At 40.2% G+C, this 27144-nt stretch overlaps 1 protein-coding gene across 3 annotated transcripts in view; it reads right to left on the bottom strand.

The window, feature by feature from the left end:
• The window catches only part of ADAM19 (ADAM metallopeptidase domain 19), an 86401-nt gene that overhangs the window by 17009 nt on the left and 42248 nt on the right, over nucleotides 1-27144 (bottom strand). For all 3 annotated transcript variants that reach the window (XM_042453609.1, XM_042453610.1, XM_042453611.1), the window contains 9 exons: nucleotides 22185-22377; nucleotides 21116-21181; nucleotides 17506-17577; nucleotides 15194-15360; nucleotides 13253-13337; nucleotides 8335-8474; nucleotides 6524-6701; nucleotides 4410-4499; nucleotides 867-1062 (listed from right to left, as the gene is read on the bottom strand). In XM_042453609.1, coding sequence (XP_042309543.1) covers nucleotides 867-1062; nucleotides 4410-4499; nucleotides 6524-6701; nucleotides 8335-8474; nucleotides 13253-13337; nucleotides 15194-15360; nucleotides 17506-17577; nucleotides 21116-21181; nucleotides 22185-22377 — 1187 coding nt within the window. The remainder of the gene's footprint in view (nucleotides 1-866; nucleotides 1063-4409; nucleotides 4500-6523; nucleotides 6702-8334; nucleotides 8475-13252; nucleotides 13338-15193; nucleotides 15361-17505; nucleotides 17578-21115; nucleotides 21182-22184; nucleotides 22378-27144) is intronic.

The raw sequence follows: 27144 nt of genomic DNA, 5'->3' as shown, positions 1-27144 counted from the left end.
ACATGAATTTGTGATAAAAATCACACAGAATTTATTTGATGAAGGTTTCTAGTCCTTATGTTTTAGAAAAATAAAATGAAAAGAGATTATCCGAGACTAGATGCAAAATGAAAAGAATAAAAGAAATTGAGCCAGATTATAAATCTGCTAAATTTGTGTGTAATTCAAATCCACGGGTATACTCTTCAAACACCTGAGGATTTGACCAAATGGATAAAATTCACCATTGGTAAGACTGGAGGAGTGTGCAGAATTACTTCTCTTTTCAGCTTCCAGATGTTTGGAAATTTAACAAAATGGGAATAAGGTTTTGTTGTGTGCTTTCAAGTTGTTTCTGACTTTATGGTGATCCAACGGCAGCAAGATTTGTTCAGAGGGGGATTGCCTGTGCCTTTCTTTGAGACTGAAAGAATGTGACTTGCCCAAGGTCACCCAGTGGATTCCCATGGCTGAGTGGGGATTCAAACCCTGGTCTCCAGAATCATATGCTCAAACCACTACACCACACTGGATCTCTTACAATGCAATAGCAGACAGCCATTAACAGCTGAGGTACAGATGGAATTTCAAGAGATGCTATTTTTCTTAGCCCATGCCACTTAATTTAGCTACCTCTCCTACAACTCCTTCTTCTAATTAAATGAACAAATCCCATCCATGATCGTATTTGGTCACAGCAGTCTCAAAGTATGGAGACTCAAGTCCATATCCCAGCCTCTCTCTTTACCATTTCCTCCAGTCTGAATAAAACTACAGTCCTGCAAGTGCAGCAGAGGAACCTTTTGTTTCTTAATTCCCGGTAACCTTCAAAATGAAAGTCCTCTCCCTGCCATTTGAGCACTTCTCCTTCTCAGAGAACAACTTACCAGAACCCCAGAGCTGCAAGCACTGTTGTTCATAAGTGAGGCACATTCCACTGTAGCAGTAGGCTCTCCCATCCACACATGGAGTGCCATCCAACTGGTAGAAATTTGCAGGGCAGAATGGCGATCTGCCAGTACAATATTCAGGCAAGTCACACGGTCTAGCCTGGTCCCGGCAAAGAGTTCCTGGGGAGATCAACTAAAGAAAGGATTCAGATAGTGATTTCATTGACTTCTGGGTGACTTAGGTGGAATCTAAGGTGGTGTTTTAAGTGAAAAGGCTACTTTTTTGGCCTATGGTGGCTTCTCCCATCAGTTAAATATCCATACTAATTTGATTCTACAGGACATCATCCACCCATCCATCCCTTTATCCATCCCATCCTGCCATTCTTCCCCACTGGGATTCAAGGCAGCTTACAAAAAGCTTATAAAAGGCAGAAAATTACAATGGAAGCACATATAGTTAAAAACAGACGAGAGTCAAGATTAGACTAGCAGAATTAAAAACATTTTAAATTTTACTTTAAAACAAATATTAAACACAGAACAGCAAAATAAAAAGCCCTTCTCTTGTTAATAATCAATTCCAAAAGGCTTGCTGGAACAGAAAGGTCTTAATCAGCAACCAAAAAGACAGCAAAAAGGGAGACACCCTAACTTCCCCAGGGAGAGGGTTCCAAAGTGTGGGAACAGCCACAGAGAAGGCCTTCTCCCATGTTTCCACCTGTGAAAGTTTGGGATAGAGAGAAGTGTCTCCCCCAGAGATCTTAAAGCTCAAGCAGGTTCATGTGGGAACATAATGGCCATTCAAACAGCCTGGATTTGAGTTGCACAATGCTTTATAGGACATCACCAACACTTTTAAATTGTGCCTGGAAATAGTGGTTAGACATAGTTAGAGGCTCCCTATAACGAGCACCCATTAGTAATCTGGTTGCAGCTTTTTGGATCACTTGAAGTACTAGCCTAAATAACAGTGGTTTCTTTTGAACAATGAGCTTCTTGTCAAGATTCCTATCAGTGTCCAGCTACTTATCCTTCCTGGTAAGTGCTTTACCACTTTGCCTCACTATAGCACAATCTGAAGAGGCAATGTACATATACATAGCTCAGGATTTGTTTGCAGCTATAGCACAGAAGAAAGAAACCTGTAATAAACAGACAACTCCCATCACATCATTATTCAGAATTATCTTGGTTAAGGACCACTGAAAAGATGAGTCCAAAATGCTTTGGAATAATGAATAAAATTGTCTGTTGTTGCTGTATACCTTCAAGTTATTTCTGACTTATGACAACCCTAAGACAACCCTATCACAGAGTTTTCTTAACAAGATTTGTGCTGATAGGGTTGCTCTTGCCTTCCTCTATGGCTGAGAGTGTGTGACTTGCCCAAGGCCATCCAGTAGGTTTCCAAGGATGAATGGGGATTTGAACTCTGCACTCCTGGAATGCTAGTCCAATGCTCAAATCACTATACCACACTGTCTCTCTGGGAAAATGTGTCTATTCCATTGTTTTGTTTTACTCTTAGTAGCCTATTTTGTGGTTCCTTTTTTGTTGGATTCTATGAAAGACCTGTTCCTGATACATAGCTCAGTTTTCTCTGCTATTCAGAGTAGATAATGCTGGGCTTGATAGACAGAGAAGGGACCAGACAGTTTCTGCATTCTTGGCAGTGCCTGGTATATTATTTAGTGATAATTTTTGAGTCCATGGTTCTAGATTCATCAGTGATATTCTGTTAGCTGAGCAAGCTGCTGACTAGTACCATCAAGTGATCCCTACTTGCTTGAATAGGTGACACACCAATGGTATCTGTAGCATTTTCTACCAAGATTCAACAGAGTGATAAAAAAGAAAACAATTTCTGTGTTTGTAAAATCAAAAGGAAACCTGGATATATGCAAACCAAACAACACTAAGAATTAATGATAACTCAGAAAATATACTTTGCTGGACTATAACTCACAGACTCCCCTAACTGGGATGTCAAGGAGATATAGTCCAAAAAAGTAACTTGTCCAAGCTCTGGAACCGATTCTCACCATCACTGGAGAAGCAATGGCCGCTTGAAATTGCTGTGTATGTTGACTCTATGCCAGTATGCAGACAGCTGTATGCAGCTGCTAACATGTAGAGCATTAAGGTGCCACATGCCATCACAAACAACCAAAAATATAGGCTGGCACTGGTGTGCAAGAAGCTGAATCCTGCTGACAAAGTGGTCCTGTCTGACTGGTTTGCCACAAGCACAAAGCCAACATGTGCAAGGATTTTAGGCACCCTTCAGGCACCTGGAATTAGCCCTCAGGGAGGAGTATGGAAGGAGTTCACATACCAAGACTATTTTAACTACATTTTCCTAGGAAATCTGAGATGTAAACTGAGATGCAGACATCACTTGCCTCCATAAAGAGCCAGCCCAACCCTAACCTAAAGTTACTGGTAAAAAAAAATTCAGCTCTGCAATATGCAAGAGAATAGTCAGCCATTGGCCAAGACACCAAGAGAGTTTAATCCCCCTGAAGAACACCCTCTGTGTTCCTAAGTGCATGCTTTGTCTGTGCAGTCAGTGAGGCACACAACAGCAGCCCACAAAAAGAGACACTGGTAAACTAGTAATACAATCAAGCTGGAAGGTTCTCCTCTGATCCCCACCCGGCCAGTGGCCTGCTTTGAAAGACAAGCTCTCCACTTGCTGTTGTTAAATCCCATAATCTCCAGCAGTCTCCAGTATAAGCCAAAACAGCTGGTGTGGGAGGGGGTGACTCTCCAAAGATACAAAAGAGAATAAAATAAGTGGCTCTTTCACAGTTCTGCTTGGGCCTACAGACACCTGGAGATTTCAGTCCATAGACTGTCACAAAACATGCAGTAACAGAAGACATGCCAGGCAAAATCTGCCCAAAAGAAAGGGAGTATAAATCTGACATTGTCTAATATCATTGGCACATGGATAGTTAAAATAGCCAGGTGTCCATGGATTAAGTCCAGATATAAGGTCTGTGTGTTCATTTTCAGATTGCTACTATAACAGTCTACACTCTTCTACAAGAAAACACAAGCATTTTAATATACAGTATGTATGACAGTGTGGAATAGCAATTTTGAGAATTGAACAGGGACTGTAGTAGGCTGAGTCTGCCATCCCTATTTAGCCATGAAACTTACAATAGGCTAGTTACTTTCTCTCAGACTAATCTACTTAACAGAGTTGATGTGAGGGTAAAGTGGGAAAGAAGGGAGATATATATATGCCACTTTAGCTCATTCAAAAAAGGTGGGATATAAAGATGGCAAACAAAGAGATAAATGTACAATGTTTAGTATTACAGTGCTGCACATGTATTCTTCCACTTAACATTACTACCTGAGTTTCTGAAGAGAACTGTGATGACTAAAATCAACACAGCCTAATCTCCACACTGGCCCCAAATTGACTGATTCCTCCATCTGCTTCTCATTCATTGAGTTATAGAGAGATGAGTCAAACCTTTCTTTCTGTGTGTTGTGCAGAGAGTAACCAGGTAGTAAGCTTACCTTGCACAGGTGACAACAAGTTCCATGGGCACACTCAGCACCAGGCTTCAGAGAGCAATCAGCAGCATTGCAGCAAGGATTATTACATTCCTGGGAAACAAATGGGAGAAATGACACAGGACAAATGTTCTGAAGCTAAAAACATTGGAAAGCATTTGCATCTTCTGTCAGGCTGGATTGTAAAAGTGTTGCAGCTGCACATGCTCTCAGTCTTCAACCCAAGCATACCAAGGAATCTGGAGCAAGCCACCATAGCATACTTTCTAATCGCCCTACAATTTTCACATAAATGTGGATCAAAGTACTACTGTCTGTTCTGAATTTCTTGCCAGAGCCACTACTCCCATTTTATGTTACAACTAGTACAAATACTTGACCACTGTGGATACATTTTAGAAGACCTATTCCTTTGGGCTGTGATGACATCTGACTATCTGCACAGTGGGCAAAAGGGAGAAAACAAGCACTAGGGAAAGGATTGCCCTCTAAAGCAACTAATCATTCTTCTGACATTCTATAGTCAACTGAACATATAGGACCCTCAATTTCAACTTGCATTGGAAGTCTCAAGCTGGTACTTTTTGGAGTTTTAGTCCTGGAGTAGCTCAATGGAAAAATAAAATATGGACATTTTCAGAGGTTGGGAGTTCCTTTCAACTATAACTCAGTTGAATGCATACACTTTGCATGCCAATGGCTCCAGGTTCAGATATTCATATCTCCAGTTTAAAAGATCAGGATATAGGTGATGCTGGACATCTGAGATCCTTCATCAGTCAATGTAGACCAGCCTTCCACAGTACCTTCAGAGGTGCTTGACCATAACTCACATTATTTCCAGCCTGTATTGCACAATCATGATGTGTGCGTGGGGGGGTGCTATGTTGGTGGAAATGACTGGTGTAGACTAATGTTTCCTAAACTATCTGATGTGGGAGACTGATAGGTTTTTGTTTTTGTTTTTTATTTAATGTGCCAGGGACCCACACATTTGTGCCAACTGACTGTAACAACTATTTCTTTCTTTCTTGGAAACTCAGCATGGACCAGCAGCCAATAGCTCATGGACTGGCACCAATTTCCAGGTCACCACTTTGAGCAGCACTGGTATAGACAATACTAAAACAGAAGGGCAAATACTGTAGTCTAATGTGGTACAATAGTTTTCTATGTTACAGCTTATTCAATTCTTGATGGACTAGAAAATTAATAGGATTAGAAAATTTATAATCTGTACAATCAAACCCCGTTATAGAGAATGATAAGGCTTAATCTCAACACTTTTAGTGTTAAACTAGGGTGGAATTGGTTTTGGCTGAAGGAACAGCAAGAGATTTTAGGATATCCCAAATGGACCTCTCCTATTGCTGCCAATAAAAAAAACCTATGCATATCTCCTTCAACTTTTCTTCCTTGTGAACTTTGGAACGAAAACATGAAAAAGGTAGGAATGAAAGATTAATGGCAAAAGTATGTGACTGAGACAGGGCAATGTAAACTTCCAGGTTCACATAAAGGAGTTATTATAGAGAATGAAAAACACTGGGGCAGGGGGAGTCTTTTAAGTAGGATCTAGAGATAATAGTTTGAATTCACTGAACCAGAGACCTCATAGTTTCATTTTCCCCATTCTTTGTCTACACTGGACACATTTTAGCTTTCATTTATAGTAAGAGTTGTAGTAAACCAATAGAAGAGGATGTTATTGGCAATGCCACTAATTAGGAAATCTATGTAACAAACCAAATCAGAATAGAAACGAAGGAGAGGGAGAAAAAAAGAAATGTGGCACAATCTTTTAGACTGTTTTTTAAATCTCAGCATGAGCTTTTGAGGATATAAACACACTTCTTCAGATACAATATTGAGTGGTATTAGGTATACAGCATATTTTTACAGTTACTATTACACTTGCCTCCTTGAATCCCAAGATAGGAGAAAGGTCAGATATTAATCCTGCCTCTCTCCCATCTTGAAATTCAAGGTGGCAAATGTAATAATTAATTAATTAAACTTGCATTCTATCCCACTCCCACAACTGTACAGATATGCTTTATACCGTATGCTGCAAGAGACTAACAAGGCTACTTCTTTGAAAACCAAAAGGGAGTTACCTCCACCTCTCCACAATCACATTCTTCCCCTTCTTCCAGATAGCCATTTCCACACCGCTGTCCTCCATATAAAGTCTTAGTATCTGGCATATTATAGAGACACATCCCTCCACCAGACTGAAGAAATCGGTCCAGCTCCTTCCTATTGCACCTGTTGAAAACCCTGGGAAATGGGTGCCTGTCAAGAAGCAGGGGAAGGGTATGCATTATTTGAATTGATCATCACGTATTGTAATTAGGGATAATGAAGGTTTCCATTTGGGCTGCATATTAAAGCAAATCAACCTGATCTACACTACCCAGAGTAGTGTGCAGATCAAAACACAGCTAGTCTTAACATTTCAGACTTCTCTAGAAGTTGTGATGGAATTCTTCCCTGTATGGTAAGAGTATGTTGACTATGCCCTTTTCTTTCTTTTTTCCCATATATTTTATTAAATTCAATACTCTTTATCCATCAAGCATTATATCTCTTATTATAATCACAACTTTATACTTTACAAAATGCATTCCCAAATCTCCCCCCCCCCCCTTATATTACATTTCTTACTTTGGATTTGGTCTGTAGATTTAGTACCACTCCCTATATCCCCCTACGAAACCCAGAACGATCTTAAATATTATTAATACACATAACTTCTTGTGACACTGACACACAATACAGATAGCACACTCGCTTATCTCCCACGCCCTATTCCAACAATCCTTATTATTTTAATTGTAATACAGAAAAACAAATTAAACAAAATATGTAACGCTTTGCCTCATCTTCTAATGTGAGTCTAAGTATTTTGATTATTCCATTTAAGGGGGTAGCCCCTTTACACCTCATTTTCAATTCTTGTATTTTAGTTCTCACTTACTCTGGATTATCGATCTCTATCAGCTCGAATTTGTAAAGTAAAAGAAAAGTAAAAAAGAAATAAAAATTCCTTTGACATGTAGTATGTCCCTTCTTTTATCCTTACAAATTCTAATCTCGTTATCATAAATTTTTTATACAATTTCATCCATTTAGCCATTTCTCCCCATTTTCTTTCCATAAATCTTATGACAGATTCCCAGCTTATCCTCCATTTGGAGCTATCTTGATTTTCCATTTTATGTGATAATAAATCTAGTTCCATCATATGAAACAGCTTCATTCTCCATTCTTCAATTTCTGTTGCTTTGTCAGACTTCCAAAAGGACTATGCCCTTTTCAGTGGGAAGAGGGCATAGTTGACTGGTTACCCCAAACATCTCTCTGGCCTTTACATCCCAGAAGAGGTCACTGATGTACTAGGCTATACTTGCTTGCTCTGCATGTGTGAATATATCTTGGACTAGGAATGTGCATGTGTGTTATGTGTCTTCAAGTTATTTCCGATTTATGGTGGCAAATTTATAAGGCAAATTTATCATGGGGTTTCTTGGCAAGATTTGTTCAGATGAGGTTTGCCATTGCCTTTCCCTGAGGCCCAAGGTCACCCAGTGGGTTTCATGGCTGAGCTAGGAATCAAACCCTGGTCTCCAAAGTCATAATCCAACATTCAAACCACTATGTTACATTGGCTTGTATTCAAATCCCCACTCAGCCATGGAAACCCACTGGATGGCCTTCGACAAGTCATCCTCTCTCAGCCTCAGAGAAGAAGGCAATGGCAAACCTCCTCTGAATCAATCTTGCCAAGAAAACCCTATGATATGGTTGCCATAAGTCAAAGAGGACTCCAAGGCACATAACAACAAAGATACCAACTAGCAACAGATCTTAATTCAGCCTAAAATGAAAACAATGTATTAGGCAGGGAGGGAGGGAGGAGACTCACCCTGTTGCAGCAGCCATGATGCACCCTCCATCTTTAGCACTGGCAGTGCAGCAGCCAGCTGAGTCATGGCTCATCCCAAAGTTATGCCCCATTTCATGGGCCATTGTGGCAGCAACTCCAATTGCATTTTCAGAGTGATCCTGTCCAGGTAGAAAAACAAAAGTAAAAGTCAATATGTTGTGTAGCAAAGTATGGATGGAAATGTATACCATCCAGCTGAAAAGAAAATGACATGGCTGATGGTGTAAAACATGAAAATGCAATTTGAATGTAGGTGTGTCATCTGCAGGCATCAAATACCACCACTGTCTACTTCTCCTCTCTCCCCTTGAGGATAGCAGTCATCTGACACAGTGGTCTAGGCTAACAGTCTGGGTAGGTAGGCATGCTTTAGAACAGGGGTAGGCAACATTTTTGAGCTGGGGGCCGGGTTGCTGTCCCTCAGACAACTGGGGGGCCGAAGCCAAAAAATAAATAATTAAATAATTTTTTTTAAAATAAATAAATAAACCAGGACAAATGTAGGACACAAATTTCAAATGGAGGATACTTTTTTTAAAAAATTGGAGGACACGCTAAAAAAATTGCTGATTTTTTAAAAAAATGTTAATATAAATGCATGTTTTGGAGGCTTCTATAGACAATTGCCCCCCTTGCCTGCCGCTTGCCCCCCTTGCCCGCCTCCTCCTGATAGGCCAAAGGCCCCACGCCCTCACGCGAGAGGCCAAAGGCTCCGGCGGCAATCGGTGGCAGGACCGGGCTGGGGCCGGTCCCAAGGCCTTGCCGGGCCGCATCCGGCCCACGGGCCGCAGGTTGCCTACCCCTGCTTTAGAAGAACAGGATCCATGTGTTCAAAGGGACTTTCACTCAAGTGAGTGTACTAGGCAACCAACTTATACCAAGTCAGAATATTAGTTCATCTAGCCCAGTATTTTGTCTGACTTGAAAACTGCAAAGGCTCAGTTTTTCAGGCAAGATTCTTTCTTAGCTCTACCTGCGGATCTCTGGTATTTCCCTGGTTGTGCTCCATCAAAGTACTAACCAATTCACTGTCTTGAATCCCATGCTGGGAGAAAGACAAGGTATAAATCAATTAATCAACCAGGCCCTGCTTATCTTCCAAAATCAGACAAATATAATCAAGAATGATCATAGTGGTATGATACTACCTAAGTCTGTAGTTGTAATCTATCAGTCTATAACAGTGATCCCCAAACTGTCTCTTGGGTGACAATCCCAGCACCCACTCGTCACTGTGTATTTTTTGATATAAGGTCTACTGTTCTACTGCAAATTCAAAACAATCAATCTTGGTCACTGCTCCCTTTTCCATCCAGTCACCTTGGGAGCAGCAATTGAGCAGCTGGCTGAGCAGTGACTGAGAAGCCTCTCGCTCTTGCCAGCCTCATGGCTCTGATTTGCTTCCAAAATCAGACAAACATAATCAGGTATAATCAGTTTGATATGGTGCTACATAAGACTGCAGTTCTAATCTATCCATCTGTTTACAGAGCTTTGTATCAGACAACTTCTTCAAAAGTAGTTCTATTCCTAGGGAGTTACTACTATACAGTGGGTTCTCTGTATCCACGGATTCTGCATCCGTGGATTCAACCATCCACTGTATTTGACAATACTGACAATATTCAGAAACAAAAATTCCCAAAATAAACCTTGATTTTGCCATTTTATATAAGGGACACATTGTTACTATGTGATTGTATATAATGGACAAGCATCCATGGATTTTGGTATCGGGGGGGGGGGAACCAAACCCCAGTGGATACCAAGGGCTCACTGTACAACATCTATAGGTGGTAGTAGTAGTAGTAGTAGTAGTAGTAGTTTTCATTACTAATAGATCAATGTTGCCAGCATCTTTGGGAAGCTATGGGATGCATATTTCTCCTGCATACTGAGAACACTTGGATTCTCTCTCTGCTACTTAACCCCATTTACTTCTTCTCTAAAGATACTACTACCAGCTAAACTAGATGACATGAAGCTCAGCTTGATAAAGGTAGGGACTGATCCATCCTGGCAATGATGATGTGGTTTTAGAAACAATTTAAAACACTGCCTCCTGAATAATTTGAGAGGGATTCAATATATAATAACTGCTACTTTAGGATTCAATATATAATAATTATTTATTTGCTTTGTACTTGTCAATGTGATTATTCTTTCTGAGTATAATAGTTATGAGTTGATACAGAGATGAATGAAAATAATGATAGATGTAATCAACTGTCAATTATATGGGTTGGAAGTCTAAAAGAATTTAGTTTTAGGTTTGGAGGAAATATTTTTTATTTTTTATTTATAGTTTTTTGTGGATTTTTTGGGCTATGTGGCCATGTTTTAGAAGAGTTTCTTCCTGACATTTTGCCAGCATCTGTGGCTGGCATCTTCAGATAATTTTTTATTTATTTATTCTTCTTTTTTCTATTTCTTTTTTCTTTTTCTTTTAATTGTATGTTCACCAATGTTATTATTGTAATTTAACAATTTGTTTATTCACTAATAAAATATTTTTAAAAAACAACCAAAAAAACCACTGCCTCCTAATTCATGAGATAAATGAGAAGATATAGCTTCTATTACATTTTCTTGTTCCTCAAAGTCATATCGCTAGGATTAAAAAACATAAAATCATGGATTTATTGTTTTATGGGATGATCTGCTGTTAAAAAACATAAGAGCCACCTTGCTAGATTATAGTCATCGTTCATTTAATCCAGAGTGGGGCACCTATGGGCTACTAGGTGTTTCTGGGTTCTAAATTCCATCAGTTGGAGCCATCACAGACACAGGCAGGAGAGTATAAGTGTTATATTCCAAAAACTATTCAAAATTCTGGCTGTAACCTAAAAAGCCCTAAAAGGCCCATATTCAGGTTATCTGAAGGGCCATATTCTGGCATATGAGCATGAACATGTTTTCACGTCCTCTGAGGAAGCCCTTCTCTTTGTTCCACCATCCTCAGAGGTACATCTGGTGGGAACATGGGAGAGGGCCTTTTCAGTGCCTGTCCCCAGGCTCTGGAACTCACTTTTTGGAGAGGTTCTACTAGCACCCTCCCTGCTATACTAACACAGGCAAGAACTATTTCTTTCAGCAGGCCTTGGATGACTGATTTCTTGGGGGGGGGGCTTTCAGAATGTGCTTGTCCTGCTTATTTGTGGTTTTCTATTTAATAGTCAAGCTTTTAATACTATTGTAAGTTTAGTTATGTTTTCAATTTTTGCATGTGATTTATTTATTCATTTATTTTTAGTGGTACCTGCTGTAACCTTTGTAAGCTGTCTTTAAGTCCCAAACTGGGGAAAAGGTAGGATATAGAGTACAACCCCATTGGTGCTCTTAGACTTGTCAGCAACGTTCAATACCACTGAGCAAGGTATCCTTCTGGAATGCCCAAGGGGGTTGGGAATGGGAGGCACTGTGTTGCAATGGCTCCAGTACTACCTCTCAAACAGGTTCCAGAGGATGGTGCTTCAGGATAGCTGCTCCTCTAAAAAGGAGCTGTTATATGGCGTATCACAAGGTGCTGTCCTATCCCCAATGCTATGAAACATATACATGAAACCACTGGGAGAGATCATCTGGAGGCAGGGGATGGGGTGCTATCAGTATGCTGACGACACCCAAATATACTTCTCCATGTTTTCAAGAACAGCTTCAGCTAAGGATAGTGTGTCTCTTCTGAATGAATGCTTGGAAGAAGTAATGGGCTGAATGAAGAAAAGTATTGTATTTTAACTGTGGGTTTATGTATTTTTAATTGTGTCTTAATGTGTTGTACCCTGACTCAAGCCTTGAGGAGAGGCAGAAAAGAAAAAAAGATGATGATGATTATTATGTAACAGCAACAGTGATTGAATAGCCAAAGTTGCCTAACACAGAATTAAATATTTATCTTTGACAATGGCCAACCACATGTTTTTGGACAGTTCACTGGCAAGGCATGTAGGCTACAGCCCTTTTTGACCGTTTGTTGTCTCAGGAAATGGTATTTGAAATTACAGTCATCCCTCCTGATTCGTGGGGCATCCATTCTGGACACACACCCACACACCACCCACCCGCAAATCAGAATGCAAAGCCCCTTAGTTAAAATGGGTGCACGCTCTCATGTGTGGCATGTGTGCCTCAAACACATGCACCATTTTGTCCCTCCATGCTTGCCGTCCATGATGGAGTGAGACAACAGACTCCAAGTCCATGAACAGAGAGAGACAGATGTAGTTCTATTTAGCTACTGTAAACAGTATCTATCTTTCTCCAGTAGCTAGCCAATAAACATATCTTTCATGAATTTGTTTAATCCCATTCAAAGCTGTCTAGTTTATCAGCTGTCAGGGCCAATCAAGATACTGTATTGTGTTCTCTGAACCAGAGCAGCAAATGGAATATCTTTCCCTGACTCAAGCAGCATATACCACCAAAGGCTAACCAGATTCCCACAAATTTCTCTTCTAGGGAGCAAAAAATACAATTGTCATACAAAAATAACAAGAATTTGCTGCCTTTGGGCAGCACTGAAACCTATCTAATGGTAGATCCAGTTCTAGTGGCCATCATCACATCATTTGGAACCAATTCTATATGTTATTTTTGTAGTGCTCAAAATAGTGGAATAGTCATAAATCCACTGTCACCCAATTTCACTGGACAATCTTGAATTCTGTTAAAATAAAACTGCTGGACCAGGACTCTGGGACACCAGCGTTTGAATACCTGCTCAGCCAAGCCAAGCAAACCTACTGGGTGACTTTGGGCAAGTTATACTTTCTCAGCCTGAGAGGAAAGCAAGGACAACCTTATGACAGGCTTGCCATAGGTAAGAATCAATCTGGAGAGACATAAAAATAAGAACAATAATTGCTCTCTAATTAGTTGATCAAGAATAACTCACCATATTCACTCCTCCAGACTGATAGGTAGAACACATTGCCATCAAAGGAGCCAAGCCTATAGTAGTACCATGGAAGGACATGCCACTGAAATACAGAGTGAAATTTCAAATTTAAGAGTTGTATTACAGTCCTGAACATTAAAAGATTCACACCAAGCCTTGTTGGTGTTGGTGTTGTGTGCCTGGAAGTCATTTCCAACTTATGGCAATCTTGAGGTGACCCTATCACATGGTTTTCTGGGGCTGAGAGTGTGTGACTCACTCAAGATCATCCAGTGGGTTTTCATGGCCAAGTGGGGAATTGAATCCTGATTTCATAGAATCATAGAGTTGGAAGAGACAACAAGAGCCATCCAATCCAACTTCCTGCCATGCAAGAAGACATAATCAAAGCACTTCTGATAGATGACATCCCAGCCTCTGCTTAAAAACCTCCAAAGAAGGAGAATCCATCACTCTCTGTGACACTGCTGAACATCTTTTACCATCAGAAAGTTCTTCCTAACATTTAGGTGGAATCTCTTTTCCTGTAGTTTGAATCCATTGCTGGTTATCATGACACTTAAAATCAGAGAATCATAGAGTTGGAAGAGATCTCAAGGGCCATCCATTCCAACCGCTGCCATGCAGGAAACACAATCAAAGCACTCCTGACAGATGACTATCCAGCCTCTGTTTAAAAACCTCAGAAGAGGACTCCACAACTGCCTACAGTTGTAGTCCAACACTCAAACCACTACACCATATCAGTTCTCCCACTGTAAATGTATGTCCAGCTAATCAAAAAGTTACGTTTTAAAAGCAAATCTGGAAATAAAGCCCCAGATGAATGTCACTGCCCCCCTCCCACTGATCTCGAAAATTACATGCCACTGAGTATTTCTACAGAAGAATGTGCTGCTACAGGTCTTTTTCAAAACATTTTTTTTTTAATTTACAAGGACATACCAGCAAGATTTTTGAAGAAAATAAAGGATTGTAACTTTTTCACAGAGTCTAAGCATTATGGAATACGGTTTAAGTGGGAGAAACTGGAAGGAGTAATTTTTCATTTTCAGCAAAGATTCACTCTTAACACTATCCTAAAGGCAAAAGGTTTTGTTTTGGTTTGGTCTGATTTTTTCCCCCATAAATATGGTAAGGAATTGCATGGTTCCAGAAGTGGAAATTGAAATGACAAAACTAAGGCTACAGCTGATCAAAGTTCAGAGGCAAGTTCAGAAGAAGAAAGATGGGCTAAAGAAAAAAGGAATACCCTGTCACCAAAGAAAGATGAAACAGATACAGACTCTGTTGGTACTACTCTCTGATGGTGGAAATCAAATGTGTCTCATGGAACCTCTAGGAAATGAATTTGTCTCAAAAAAGGAAGAAGATCTTTCACCATTTGGCAAAATTTAAATATTATTTGATTTGCCTTCACGAGGCACATATTAAAAAACAGATGAAAAATACTTAGCTATTTGAGAACTTCAAGTATACTTGAAGTGAAGTGAAAAAAGCTTTACGTAGTTTTTAGCACTGCCCCTCTTCTTTGTTAAATTACTAAGGGATGTATACAATGGCTGTTTCTTTATAAACCATATACTCCAGAACCATTGTATAAATGGTTGTGGGAATTATACACATATTCACAATTGGAGATGAATACAACATCACTATCTCCCTTGGCTGTGGACGTAATACCCACTGTAAATGTGGTATATAACTCTACAATACATTTACAATCAACAAATGATGTGGCATATGTTCAGATGCATTTCTTTATGTGCAGACATGCATTAATGTTTTCTTTTTTTAAAAAGTGCTCCTAGATTTACAATCATAATTGCAGCCTATTCAACTGAAACCCAAAGCATAATACATAGCAACAACAGAATAAGTTCAATCATTTCTTACAACTAGAAGAAAGGCCACAGTACTTGTGTTAAAATCACTTACGTGATCAGCTGGGCATTGTCATGCTTCCTATGTTTGAGTATTTTTCTCCTCCAAGAAAGAAAGGACCACAAGGTTGAATGTGGGTTCTCAGAGATCTCACACTTATTGTGGTCATTCCAGACCTCAAGTCCAACGAGAGCAATCCGTATGTTTAGAGATTTGTAAAACTGAGAGGTTGAAACCAAAAGGAAGAGCTGTGGTTAATTGTCTATCTATCCCAGACTATAACACAAACCTTTAAGTGAAATACAGACACCAAAGCCACTTTAAACCATTTAAAAACAATTCAAAATAATTTTAAAGTATAAAACATATAAAACCATTTAAAGCCACAAATACCCTGAAGGCACTACATCCCATCTGATCTTGGAAGCTAAACAGGCCAGCCCTGGTTAGAATCATATGTCCAAAACACACTGCAGAAATAATCCAGTTTGAGATTGCTGTAACAGCCCTGGTTCAGTGATAGGGATTCCTGGGAACTGCAGTTTATTGTGACACCAGAGCTCTCTGACAGAGAAGGCTAAATGTCTCACAGAACTACACTTCCCAGGATTCCCTAGCACCGAAACAAGGCAGTTAAAGTGGTTTCAAACTGGATTATTTCTGCAGTGTCTTTTGGACCACAGAATCATAGAGTTGGTAAGGGGCCCTATGGACCATCAGATCCAATCCCCCACTTAAATTAGGATTTCCAGCTAGAGCATCCAAAGCAGGTAACTGCCCAACCTACTTCTGAAGACATCCAGAGAAGGAAACCCCGCTACCTCTCGACGGAATTGGTTCCATTGCTCAACTACTCTCACTGTCAAGAAGTTCCTTCTAATGTTAAATCAAAATCTACCCTGCTGTAACTCAAAACCACTAAACTATGGGCTGGAACAGACAGGCAAGAAGCTGCCCCTGCCAAAGACAGATTGGGGCTGTGGCAAAAACATACCATGGCCCCAATTCACCTTGAGCCCAGCGCAAATTAGAACGGAAAAGATCTGCTCCTATTTGGATTGGGAAAGAGCCAGCTTTCCCAGCCCCACCACAACCCCAGGGTGGCTTCAAGATGCTCTGGCAGCATGTGGCATGTAAATGCCAGGCCATCAGAGCATCTTGAAGTTACCCACATCTGGGCAGCTTCCAAGAATCATCTGAGCATGCAGCATGTAGCTGCACTCCTAAGATGTCCACAAGTGAAAAGTGATATAAATAGTAGAGTTTTTTTGGTGTTTTTTTGGGCTGTGTGGCCATGTTCTAGAAGATTTTCTTCCTGATGTTTCGCCAGCATCTGTGGCTGGCATTTTCAGAGAATGCTTGCCTGGAAAAGGTAGGGGTGTGTGTGTGTGTACTGTGTGAGCCTGGGAATGCAGGAGTGATTTGCATGTGTATTGTTCAGTTGCTGATGGCAAGCCTCAGGCTGGGAGGCTAATGCAAAAGAGGATCAGTGTTTGCTAATTGGTGATCATTATCTGCTGGAAAAGCCCCTGACTCTGAATGGTTTCGCATTTGCATTTGCTGAGTCCTTATTTTGCTATTCTTCAGGACTGGTAGCCAAATTTGGTTCACTTTAAGGGTTTCTTTTTTCCAGTTGAAACTGTCCAGGTGTTTGTGGATTTCAATGGCTTGCCTGTGCATCCTGATATGGTAGTGGTTGGCATGGTCCAGAACTTCGGTGTTTTCAAACAGTATTTTATGCCTAGGATGGTTTGTGGTATGTTCTGCTATTGCTGATTTTTCTGGCTGGCCCAGTCTGCAGTGTCTCTTGTGTGAACAAAACTTGGCTACCAGTCCTGAGGAATAGCAAAATAAGGACTCAGCAAATGCAAATGGGAAACCACTCAGTCAGGGGCTTTCCCAGCAGATAATGATCACCAATTAGCAGACATTAATCCTCTTTTGCATTAGCCTCCCAGCCTGAGGCCTGCCATCAGCACAGAACAATACACATGCAAATCACTCCTGCATTCCCAGGCTCACACTATATATATATATATACCCACTTTTTTCCAGGCAAGCATTCTCTGAAGATGCCAGCCACAGCTGCTGGCGCGAAACATCAGGAAGAAAATCTTCTAGAACATGGCCACATAGCCCCCAAAAAACACAAAAAACTATGGATGCCGGCCATGAAAGCCTTCAACTTCACAAATAGTAGAGTGTTAGGATGATGAGAAGGGAAAGGCTAAGCACCCTTCCCAATGACTGCTTTTTTTCCACCAACCTGTTGTCTTCTCAAAAAATAAGATTGACATTGAGGTTTTTAAACTTTTGCCCTTTTAAGGGTGCCAGTCTTCTTGTTAAACTTACACATCTGATCTCACCTTGTCTACGTAATTTGCAACCTCCACTAATTTATTCTTGGTTGCTTGGATATCATAATTGTTCTTCTGAAACTGAAAAGAAAATTAAGGAGCAATTCAGAATCATTCTGAAACAGATGGTTGTCATTCCTATGTTTTACAAAAAATAAATTTCTGTAGAATTCTGGGCTGATTCTCTCAAGATGCTCCCCTCATCCTGGCCATCCACTGCATCTGGCTATGTAATGATGATGCATAAATGTCAGTGTATTCCATGGACATTTTACAAGTGAATGCCTTGTTTTTAAAAAGACAGCTAACAAATTTCTGCCACTGATGTCTACACTTCCAGAGCATGCTTAAATCAAATGCTGAAAATTTTTAAGATAAATAATGAATTAGAATAAATTATTCAAAGTAATCACGTGCATACTTTTTTTCCATTGGCTGATTTTATTATTTCACTCTCCCAGTTTCCTGAATGGTAGGATGGTCAGGCTAGTCTTTACATGGCTTGTTTTGTTTGTTTGTTTTTTAAAAAAAAATACAGAGTACCCAGGAAATGCCCATGTACACAATATTAGCACAGTATACCAAACTCTAAAACCATCTCTTAAGAGCATTAATTCTGGATTGCTTCTACACCAAACCCTCCATCCACAGTGCCTAACTGTTGGTGTTTTACTGTCCATGCAAATCAGATTAGTGGGACTCAATGTATGCTCAAAGTAGTTTAGATATCTGAAAACAATGGTTCTTCAGATGTTATTGGACATCAGTTCCCACCAGTCCCAGCCAGTTTGGCCAATGCAGAGGGATGGTGGGAGCAGTAGTCTATCAAAACCTGGGGGATTGCAAGTTATCCGGTCCTGATTCTAAAGGGTTCCTGCCGCAGCCTATTGCTCATTAATCAATGTGAATTATCCATCTGAATAAGATGGATACACAATAGTAAATAAATCAACAGGGGAGCATCTTTCCATTCTGCATAATGCAGAACAGTTGTAACATTATCCTGAACATGGAATCTGGAAGTTTTTGGCTGAGATTACCTGGATTCTCTCCATGCACACAGCATGTGTTACATACAACAATGTTCTAAATCCCTTTCCCTTCTGCTCATCTAGTGACATCACCCCACTAGCCTCAGGGCGACTCATTCTCTCCAGCTGTTTGCTTAGCAACCTTGGCAATTTACAATGCTGGCCATAATTCATGACTCTAACAAGCACAGATGAAGTTTCTGTTTTGCAGCCTCTGTGAGAGAAGCACAGCAAAAAGATATAGACACCTCACAGTTCCCTTTAAATATATCATCTACTAGTAGTGTTAATGGCATGATCATTAATGGAACATATAGTCAGCCCTCTGCATATTCAACCCACCTTGGATGCCTTCAAGGTGGTAAGGTTCCTTTGCAAAGCAGAAGCAGGAGGCTCATGGGGCTTACCGCTTGCCTTACTTGCTGCCCTATGCAATTTTAAATAGGGATTTGCAAGCCTTGCTACACATTTGCAGTCTAACTTTGCAGTCCCTCTTAAAAATGGCATAGGGCAGCAGTGGAGGTGGAAGCAAATAATCCATGAATAATCAAATCTGCAAAAGTCAAATTTGCAAATGTGGAGGGCCAACTGTATATTGCTTCACCCCAGGAACTATTATTAGAGGCAAGGAATATGTGCCCCTCCATACACCAAGGAACTGTAATCTCAGAGCACAGCCCTTGCTGGGTGGAACTACTGGGCCTTTGAGCATGGCATCATCTGGAGGGCCACAGTTTCCCCATACCTATATTAATGGAGCTGTCCACTCTTTTTTTTAAAAAAATGAGATATTTATTTGTTTTCCATTGCCCATCCTCATCAAGATCCCTAAATAAATTGTTATATTTTAATTTATTTAGTACAGTTATAAGGAAAACAGACATCTGGAAATCCCAGAAGCCTAAGATTTGTGTTAAACAAAAATCTGCCATATCTTGGCCACACCATTTGCACAGCTTTTCAATGATTTTGGAAGAGACAAATGCCATGTTACTCCAGTCTCAATTAGAGGAAAGGGGCAAAACCTTTTCAACCTTGACAGCCACATCTGGGATTGACTACAGGCTACCCATGCACATCCAAGGCCACACATGCTACTAGCAGAACATAGTGGGTTCAGCTTTACTTTAGACAACCTCCTGTGATTTCAGAAGCCAAGAGGAAGTGTCACCACTGTCCCTCCATAATACCTCTGATCCCCTGAGCTTCAAGGGAAAGCCCTATCAACATCGGGGACCACACAAGCAACAGACAAAGGTTTACGTGGCCCCAGGGCCTCACACTGTGCACCCTTGACACAGAATAAATTATAGCCAGCAGCTCAGCAGAGTCTGCACCATCTGCCTGTAAGACATATGCCATTAAACAGCCTATTCTCTCCTTGATAGGGAATCAGAAATTATTAGGCATGATAGCAAACATTTTAGGCACAGAAAACTCAGGGACACGGTTTATAGCATCATCAAAGTCTGGTGTGGATTTTTGCATATGTGAGTGTGTTTGTGGTAGGGGTGATCCTGGTGAGAACACACTCTCCTCTCAATTGCTAATCTGAAAAGCGAAAACAAATGTTACAAAGAGACCCAGTGAGAGGCTTGTGTTACTTTACATAAGTCATATGAGCAGCAGCCATGTCTTAGAACCAGAAGTGTGTAGGGAGGAGGGAATATCAAAATAAAATGATCTCATGTGCCTGGGAACAGTTAGCTAGACATGGGTGCAACCAGCTCCAGGTCACTTGATTAGAAACAGATTTCAGGCATTTTCAAGACAGAATGTTTTTTACATCTCTGTCAATTGCTTACATGCAGTACGTGAAACAAAAAGGTGGTCTCAGCACAGTTTTATCTTTTAGTACATGTCTCAGAAGAAGGGTTGGTAGCTAAATGAACTGGAAAGGAGACTGGTGACTGCAAATCTAGGCAGACCACCACTGCAAAGCTGGCTTTCGAAAATGCATTGAAACAAACAATACTGATACTGCTGGTAGCTCACCAAGGCCAAAAAATATCTTGCATGAGTGATTCATGACCTGAGCTTCTCCCAGTTCACAATTTTTAGATAAAAACAGCCACATACAAATACAAATTTAACTGGAGGTTGCGACTCAGATCTTTTCTCTCCAAGCCTATTAAAAGTCCTGCCCCATCTCCAACTTACTATCAGCCCTTTTGGAGATAATGTTTTATTTCTATATACTATAAAAACACAGATACAGATATATTGACACATACAGATTGTGGCTAGTGGCTTCCATTTCAGGAGTACAGTACATTTTAACTCCAGATTTTGGAGGAGCTGTCTAAGGTGTTGAACCAGTTTGGGGAAGGGCATCAGCCAACTTGGAGAGCTCCTTTAAAATCTGATATAAAACCCAGAATGGTTTTTCCATCACACTCTGACATAAAATTTACTGACCACTGTTCATACATTTCTCACTAGCATTCACACATAAACTTACATATACACTTGGACGTGGTTCCAAGTACTCACCTCCTGTGTAATGTCTAGTTTGGTCCTGAACTATCCACCAGCTGTATGATACTTGTTTGATTATGATCTGGCATAAAGTCACACACAGATCTTACCTCTGCATAATCAGCCACTAACAGAAGCTCCACATATTTCGTAGACTGCTGATCATCCCTCTTTACCTATGATGGAAGCATAGAAACACACATACTGAATTATTTTATGAGGCTTGTCAAAATACAAATTATAATTTCTGGCAAAAAAAACCCACACACCTCATTTTGAAAGGTACAATTTAAAAAAAAACCTTGGATAATCTTTGGCAAATCATACACTCTCAGCCTCAGAGAAAGGCATAGCCTTCCAAGAAAAGGCTTCAAAATCTTGTGAAGAAACCTCCATGATAGAATTCACCTTAGGGTCACCATAAATCAGAAATGACTTGGAGGCGCACAAAACAAAATGTCCAGATCATTAGAAAATGTTTCAAGGAAAAGTTTGGGTATATGAACAGCTGTGTCATACCAATTCTCAAGGCTTAAAGTCTGTTTTAGAATATGGCATTTTGTGATCTAGTGAAGCAATTTGAAACTATCTGAACCTGATCAGTCCTTCTCCCAGCTAAACAATTAGTGACTAAACTTTCAGTAAGATAATTAAAATAAATGTGTAACAGAAAAATATCTCACATAGCAAAGAAGTCATAGTCATGTGGCCATAGAATCACAATATCCTAGAGTTCAAAGAGACCACAAGGGCCATGCAGCCAACCCCTGCCATGCAGATGGTCATGCAAACTTTATTTACAAACCTCCAAAGAAGGTAACTCCACTACACTCCAAGGGAGTGTGTTCCACTGTAGAACAGCTCTTACTGTCAGAAAGTTCTCTCTAATGTTTAGGGTGAGACAGAAAACCAGGGTTCAGTTCTCAATTGAGAGATGACCTCAGCATGATTTCATCCCATGTCTTCAATCTGCCATCTGCAACGAGGGTGCAATGAACTATCCTATCTCATATATTTGTTGTCAGGAAGATTGAGGTAAAATGTGTGAACCAGGCTGAATACTTAGAAAGAGGTTTGTATTAATTTCTTAAGCATCCCAGCAAATATATCTTATGGGATGTAATGGGAAAACAGCCAAGAGTTCTGTGACACCTTAAAAACTAATTTAGAGGGACTCACCCTGTGATAACCTGGCTCAGCTTGGCCTGTCAACTCATTAAACCAGTCCATGGCCATAGACCCTGAATTCTGGTTTCCACAGCTCCCCCTGGGAATCTTGAGATGTTCTGACCTATAGATCAAGTGTTGCTCCAGGCTGTGAGGAAGTGGTTCCAAGATATAACTCAAGTTGTTCCTTAATGTTATAAGGCCACTAAAAACAAAAACAATAAGAGAAGCTGTAGAAGAAAAATACTTTTTCATGACTTTTTTAAATAGAAGCAATTTGACCATACATCAATAGTTATCTTCCCTTGTGCATATTTTGCATGATACACTTCTTTGGCTTCCACTTTCATTACCTGTTAATGTAGGATGGATCATCCTTAGTTAGACTTATTATGAAATAGTATGCCAGTCTAAAATATATCTTCAGTCAGCAACCTAACACTTATCCAGATGTGCTCAGACTAGAGATGTAAATCATCATTTATTTAATTTTCACAGGCAAGGATGAAAAATTGCCATAGTTTTCTTCCCTCCTGTGAGAGAAAATAAATATGTCTCTACAGTATCTTTTCCATATTCATATGCTGCAGATGAATTATTGCAAGGAGAAAAACACATGGTAGGTTTTGTGTGTGTGTTTTCTGCACAGAAAATGTGTTTTCTGTTGAGGAAATGGCTTTCTCCACAGGAAGCCCATATTTTGCACACACACACACACACACAAAGCACCACACATTTCTATCTGTATAATAATTCCTCTGTTGTACTTCAAGACATTCAAATACCAGGAGGATTCTGCACAAAAGTTTTGCTACTCTATTATTGTTCCTCGTGGAGTTTCCTGACTAGCAGAAACCCCATTTTTCAATGTGAAAATGAATAAATATGAACATTCTTTCCATCTCTAGCTCAAACTGCAATTCCCATTATCACCAGCCATCATACTTGTTATGGATGGTGGGGCAGGGGGGACTTTGTATTCCAAACACATCTCAAGAGCATAAGGTTGAGAGACCTGTCTGTAATTGTTTCTCAACTGGGGATCTAGGGAGGGCTTTTTCAATATCGGTTTCACTATAGCTTGTTTTAGTGAAGATGGAAATATTCCATCCCGAAAGGATGCATTTATTATGAGTTGTAATGACATTTTCATTGCATCACCTCCCTGAACGGTCAGCCAGGATGGGCATGGGTTGAGAAGGTAAGTCGTCTTCCTTACACTTCCAAGGAGCTTGTTCACGTCATTGGTATTTACAAACTCAAAATGATCCAGTTTAATTCCGTCCACGGAGTCACTGGATATCTCTCTTATTGATTCTTTTGTAATGCCAGTGTCAAGATCAGCCCTTATGTGAGAGATTTTATCTGCAAAGAAGTCATTGAAAGCATCACAGCAGACCTTTTTAACCTCACAACTGGATTACTGGAATATACTATCTTGAAAAACTGCAATACACTATACTTTTGGCAACTTTGTGTAATAGAACTGCTAGTTAACTAACAGGGGCTGAATGGTAAGTGATCATATGGTGCCAGTGCTTCATCAGATAATCTCCCTCTTGGTTGCTGATCTTGCTGATCTTTAAAACCCCAAATAGATCAGGCCCAGAATATCTAAAGGAGGAGTGGGCAGAGTGTTTTGAGGTGGCAGTTCCCATAACCTCTTATCACTGGCTATGCTAACTAGGCCTATAGGCCAAAAACATTTGGACGACCACAGCTGGCCTTCTTCTGGTCTAAAGTAGCTAACCCCATCACCCTTGCACATCTACCCTGACAGTTACATCAATTGCAGAGGTCCTTCTCTGGCTTCCCCACCAAATTAAGTTAGACATGGGGCTAAGAGAGAGAGAGAAGGCCCTTCTTGGTTGTGGTGCTTCCTCTTTTAGAACACCTAGCAAAGTTTGCCTGATGTCCACATGGTTATCTTTTCCACACCAAACAAATACTTGCCTCTTCACCCGGACATTTTTGCTTTGGAAGTTAGATCTAATAGTTAACTATGGTTTTTTAAGTGTTGTAATGACTGGCACCAGTCATTTGAGGACTTCTCTCAGACAACAAAGGGTTAAGCTGGGGGAGGTACATGCTATTGAGAGTTTAATCATACGCTAATGAGATTTACATCATAGCTGACCTAAGGCCAAACTGGCCAATCAGTTGAGCAGGACTGGGAGTTTCAAGAACCTTCCAACAGAGGTCTTTAAAAAGGCCTCTGAGACCATACGTCTGCGTCTTTTCCCTTGTGAGGCCATGTGGCCTTTTGGGTCTTCTTTTGTTTGGAAGCCCAGCTGTTGGGCCTGTGCTAAAAGGGCAGACTTAAGAGATGTGGTTGGAGCTAGGCAATGGGAGCCAGCTCCTTGCATCCAAAACCTATTAAGGACTGCAAATCCCATCTCTGTGTGAGTAGCTTAGGAAATGTGTTAGCTAGAGCATCTAGGCTTTTGTTATGTTTATCTTTTGGCTTGCCTGAAATGAACATCTTTTAACTATGTATTCTGTACCTGCAGTGCACGGAGGCCTTGCATGAATGATACCTTATTGCTCTATTCTGTCTAGTTAAACTAAATACTTTCTTTAAAAGTATCTGCTGTCTCTATACTCCTATACAACTGAGCCTTAGCTCAGTTGTTGCTTGATTAGGTTAGCAAGGGAAGGAGCCTAAGTCCTTAGCAAGTCCCAGTGTGTTCGGATGCTAAGGGGAGTTCACTGGAGATTCACTGGGTGATGGCAGCTTGACTAGAGGGTCTCAAGGGGTTCATTCAGCTCAGCAGGGAGCAGGAACAGAGACCCAGAAGACTCTAGAGGAAATTAAAGGGATACGCTGGGTCTCTGGGCCAAGACAGGATGGCTGCTTGGACCACAGGGATCATCACAAGTGTCCATGACTTTCTTCAGTTTATATTGTGTGTTTTTAAAAAATCATCTGTGCCATGGTTGTTTATTTTGCATTGTGCTCTTAAAATTTCTTCTAATATCATGCAATCTGCCCAGAAAACCTTTGTTGTTGGGAAGACTAAAATATATTAAATCAATAAAAACTCTTGCCAGGCACATACATACTGAAAAGGCACTCATCCACTGGAACTCACAGATTGCAGGAAGGTCTGTATGGCACGGTGAAGAACAAGACAATGCATTTGGGTGTAAACATGCATATATGATACTGACTAATTTAGTTGTATTTTATGCAGAAAATTGAGAACATTTTCTCAGGCAGGTACAGGAGAAGGAAAAGAAGGACTGGTTTGTAGGGATAAAGTTACTCCTTTTCCCACCTGCTTCCCTCACTGAAGTAGTACAAACATCTGCAAGCACATTGCTTCTGAATGCTTCTATTAACCCAAAATACAAATTAAGACAATGTGAAGGATACTAGTTTACACTGAGAGACACTACTGTAAATGAAAAATAAGCTTTCAGATGAGAATATTGCTGCCAAGAATAAAAGCCGGAAAATGGCGAGGATGGGGAGAATGAAAGTGGGTCAGGTTGCACCTGCATTGCTTCCTATTTTGTGTGGCCCATGTGGATTCTGTCAGCCATAAAGGGCCATGGTTTACTTTGTTTACACTGTTGCACAGTTTGTTTATAGTAAAGTAAATTGAGGTCACTGAGGGATTTATATATATAAAAAAAGAATAAGATTGGCCAAAACTGTTTCCTGACTGGATAGAAGCCCAGCTTTCAAATGACTTTGAATAAATGTGACCAAAAGCCAATGCGTCCTGTTTATGAAAGCACTATGTTTAATTTATTGTATTTGGAGGTTAAATCTTCCGACTATGGAGTAAATGTGTGCACATCTACACTGAAGACTCATAACTAACAAGTAATGTTGAAGAATTCCATTGTCTCAAGGGATAAATAATTGAGAACAGCTTTGCAAATGAAGTGTGTTTTTAAAAGTATCTACAGATGCTAAGACACCACAAGAAATGAGCAGATTCGAAGTGTATTATAAGAACACAGAAATGTGCATATAACTCAAAACTGCACAATTTACAGCAATTTCATACTGTCTCATGGAATTCTGGGGACTGGCAATTTGATGCATCAGAGAATTCTCTGTAGACAAGCCCTAGAAACCTCCAGTTGAGAATTCTAAGTGGCCCATGAAACTATAAATCCCACAACTATGTCAGGCAGAAGCAATTAAAGTGGTATGAAATTGAAATAACTTAATAGCACAGATGACTCCTGAGTATCTTGAAATAAGTCAAGATAAAGTAAGTCTGAAACTCAATGGCAGAACACTAGCTTTGAATGCAGAACCTCCCAGCTTCAACCCTTGGCATCTCCAGGTGCAACTAGGGAAGACCGATGCTTGAAACTCTGGAGAACTGTTGTGAGTCCCCAACAGTGGTAGGGGTGGAGATTTTGTTTGGTTTGCATTTTGATAAGAAGGTACTTATGTTTCTTTAAAAAATATGCAAAAGACATCACAATTATCCTTTGGTATTTGCATTTCTCGGAATTTTTTGGCCCAGTTCAAGAAACAAAAATATTAAGGGAAAATGCATACAAAAGTATGTATAGTAGAGCTTTTTTCTTTTTTAAAAAAAATATAAAATCTGCTTGCAAGGATGAGGCTATTAAGCAAATATGCACAAAAATATATATTCAAAGACATACACAGATGTATTTTCATGTGGATATTTTGTTAAAGTTCAAACAGATGTTTGCATGGCAGGGGGTTGGACTGGATGGCCCTTGTGGTCTCTTCTAACTCTATGATTCTAAACAAAAAATTGACAGAAACAAAGACTGGGAAAATGAGAAAGGACTATTGATAAATTGATCCTTTCTTTGAGCCTTATCACTTGATAAAAGAAAGCCAAAACATAGCGGTAGAGAAGCTTCTTTCTCTTTGCCTCCCCGCATGCTGTCATAGCACTTCCATTCTCCTTCCTGAGAGAGATGGTTGTAAGAATGTGCCTTTTGCCAAATAGATTTTTCCAGTGTGACAAAA

The sequence above is a fragment of the Sceloporus undulatus genome, chromosome 2, assembly GCF_019175285.1.
Source record: "Sceloporus undulatus isolate JIND9_A2432 ecotype Alabama chromosome 2, SceUnd_v1.1, whole genome shotgun sequence".
NCBI lineage: Eukaryota > Metazoa > Chordata > Lepidosauria > Squamata > Phrynosomatidae > Sceloporus > Sceloporus undulatus.
Note: the sequence above shows the minus strand (reverse complement) of the source record. Positions and strands in the feature narration are given on the sequence as shown.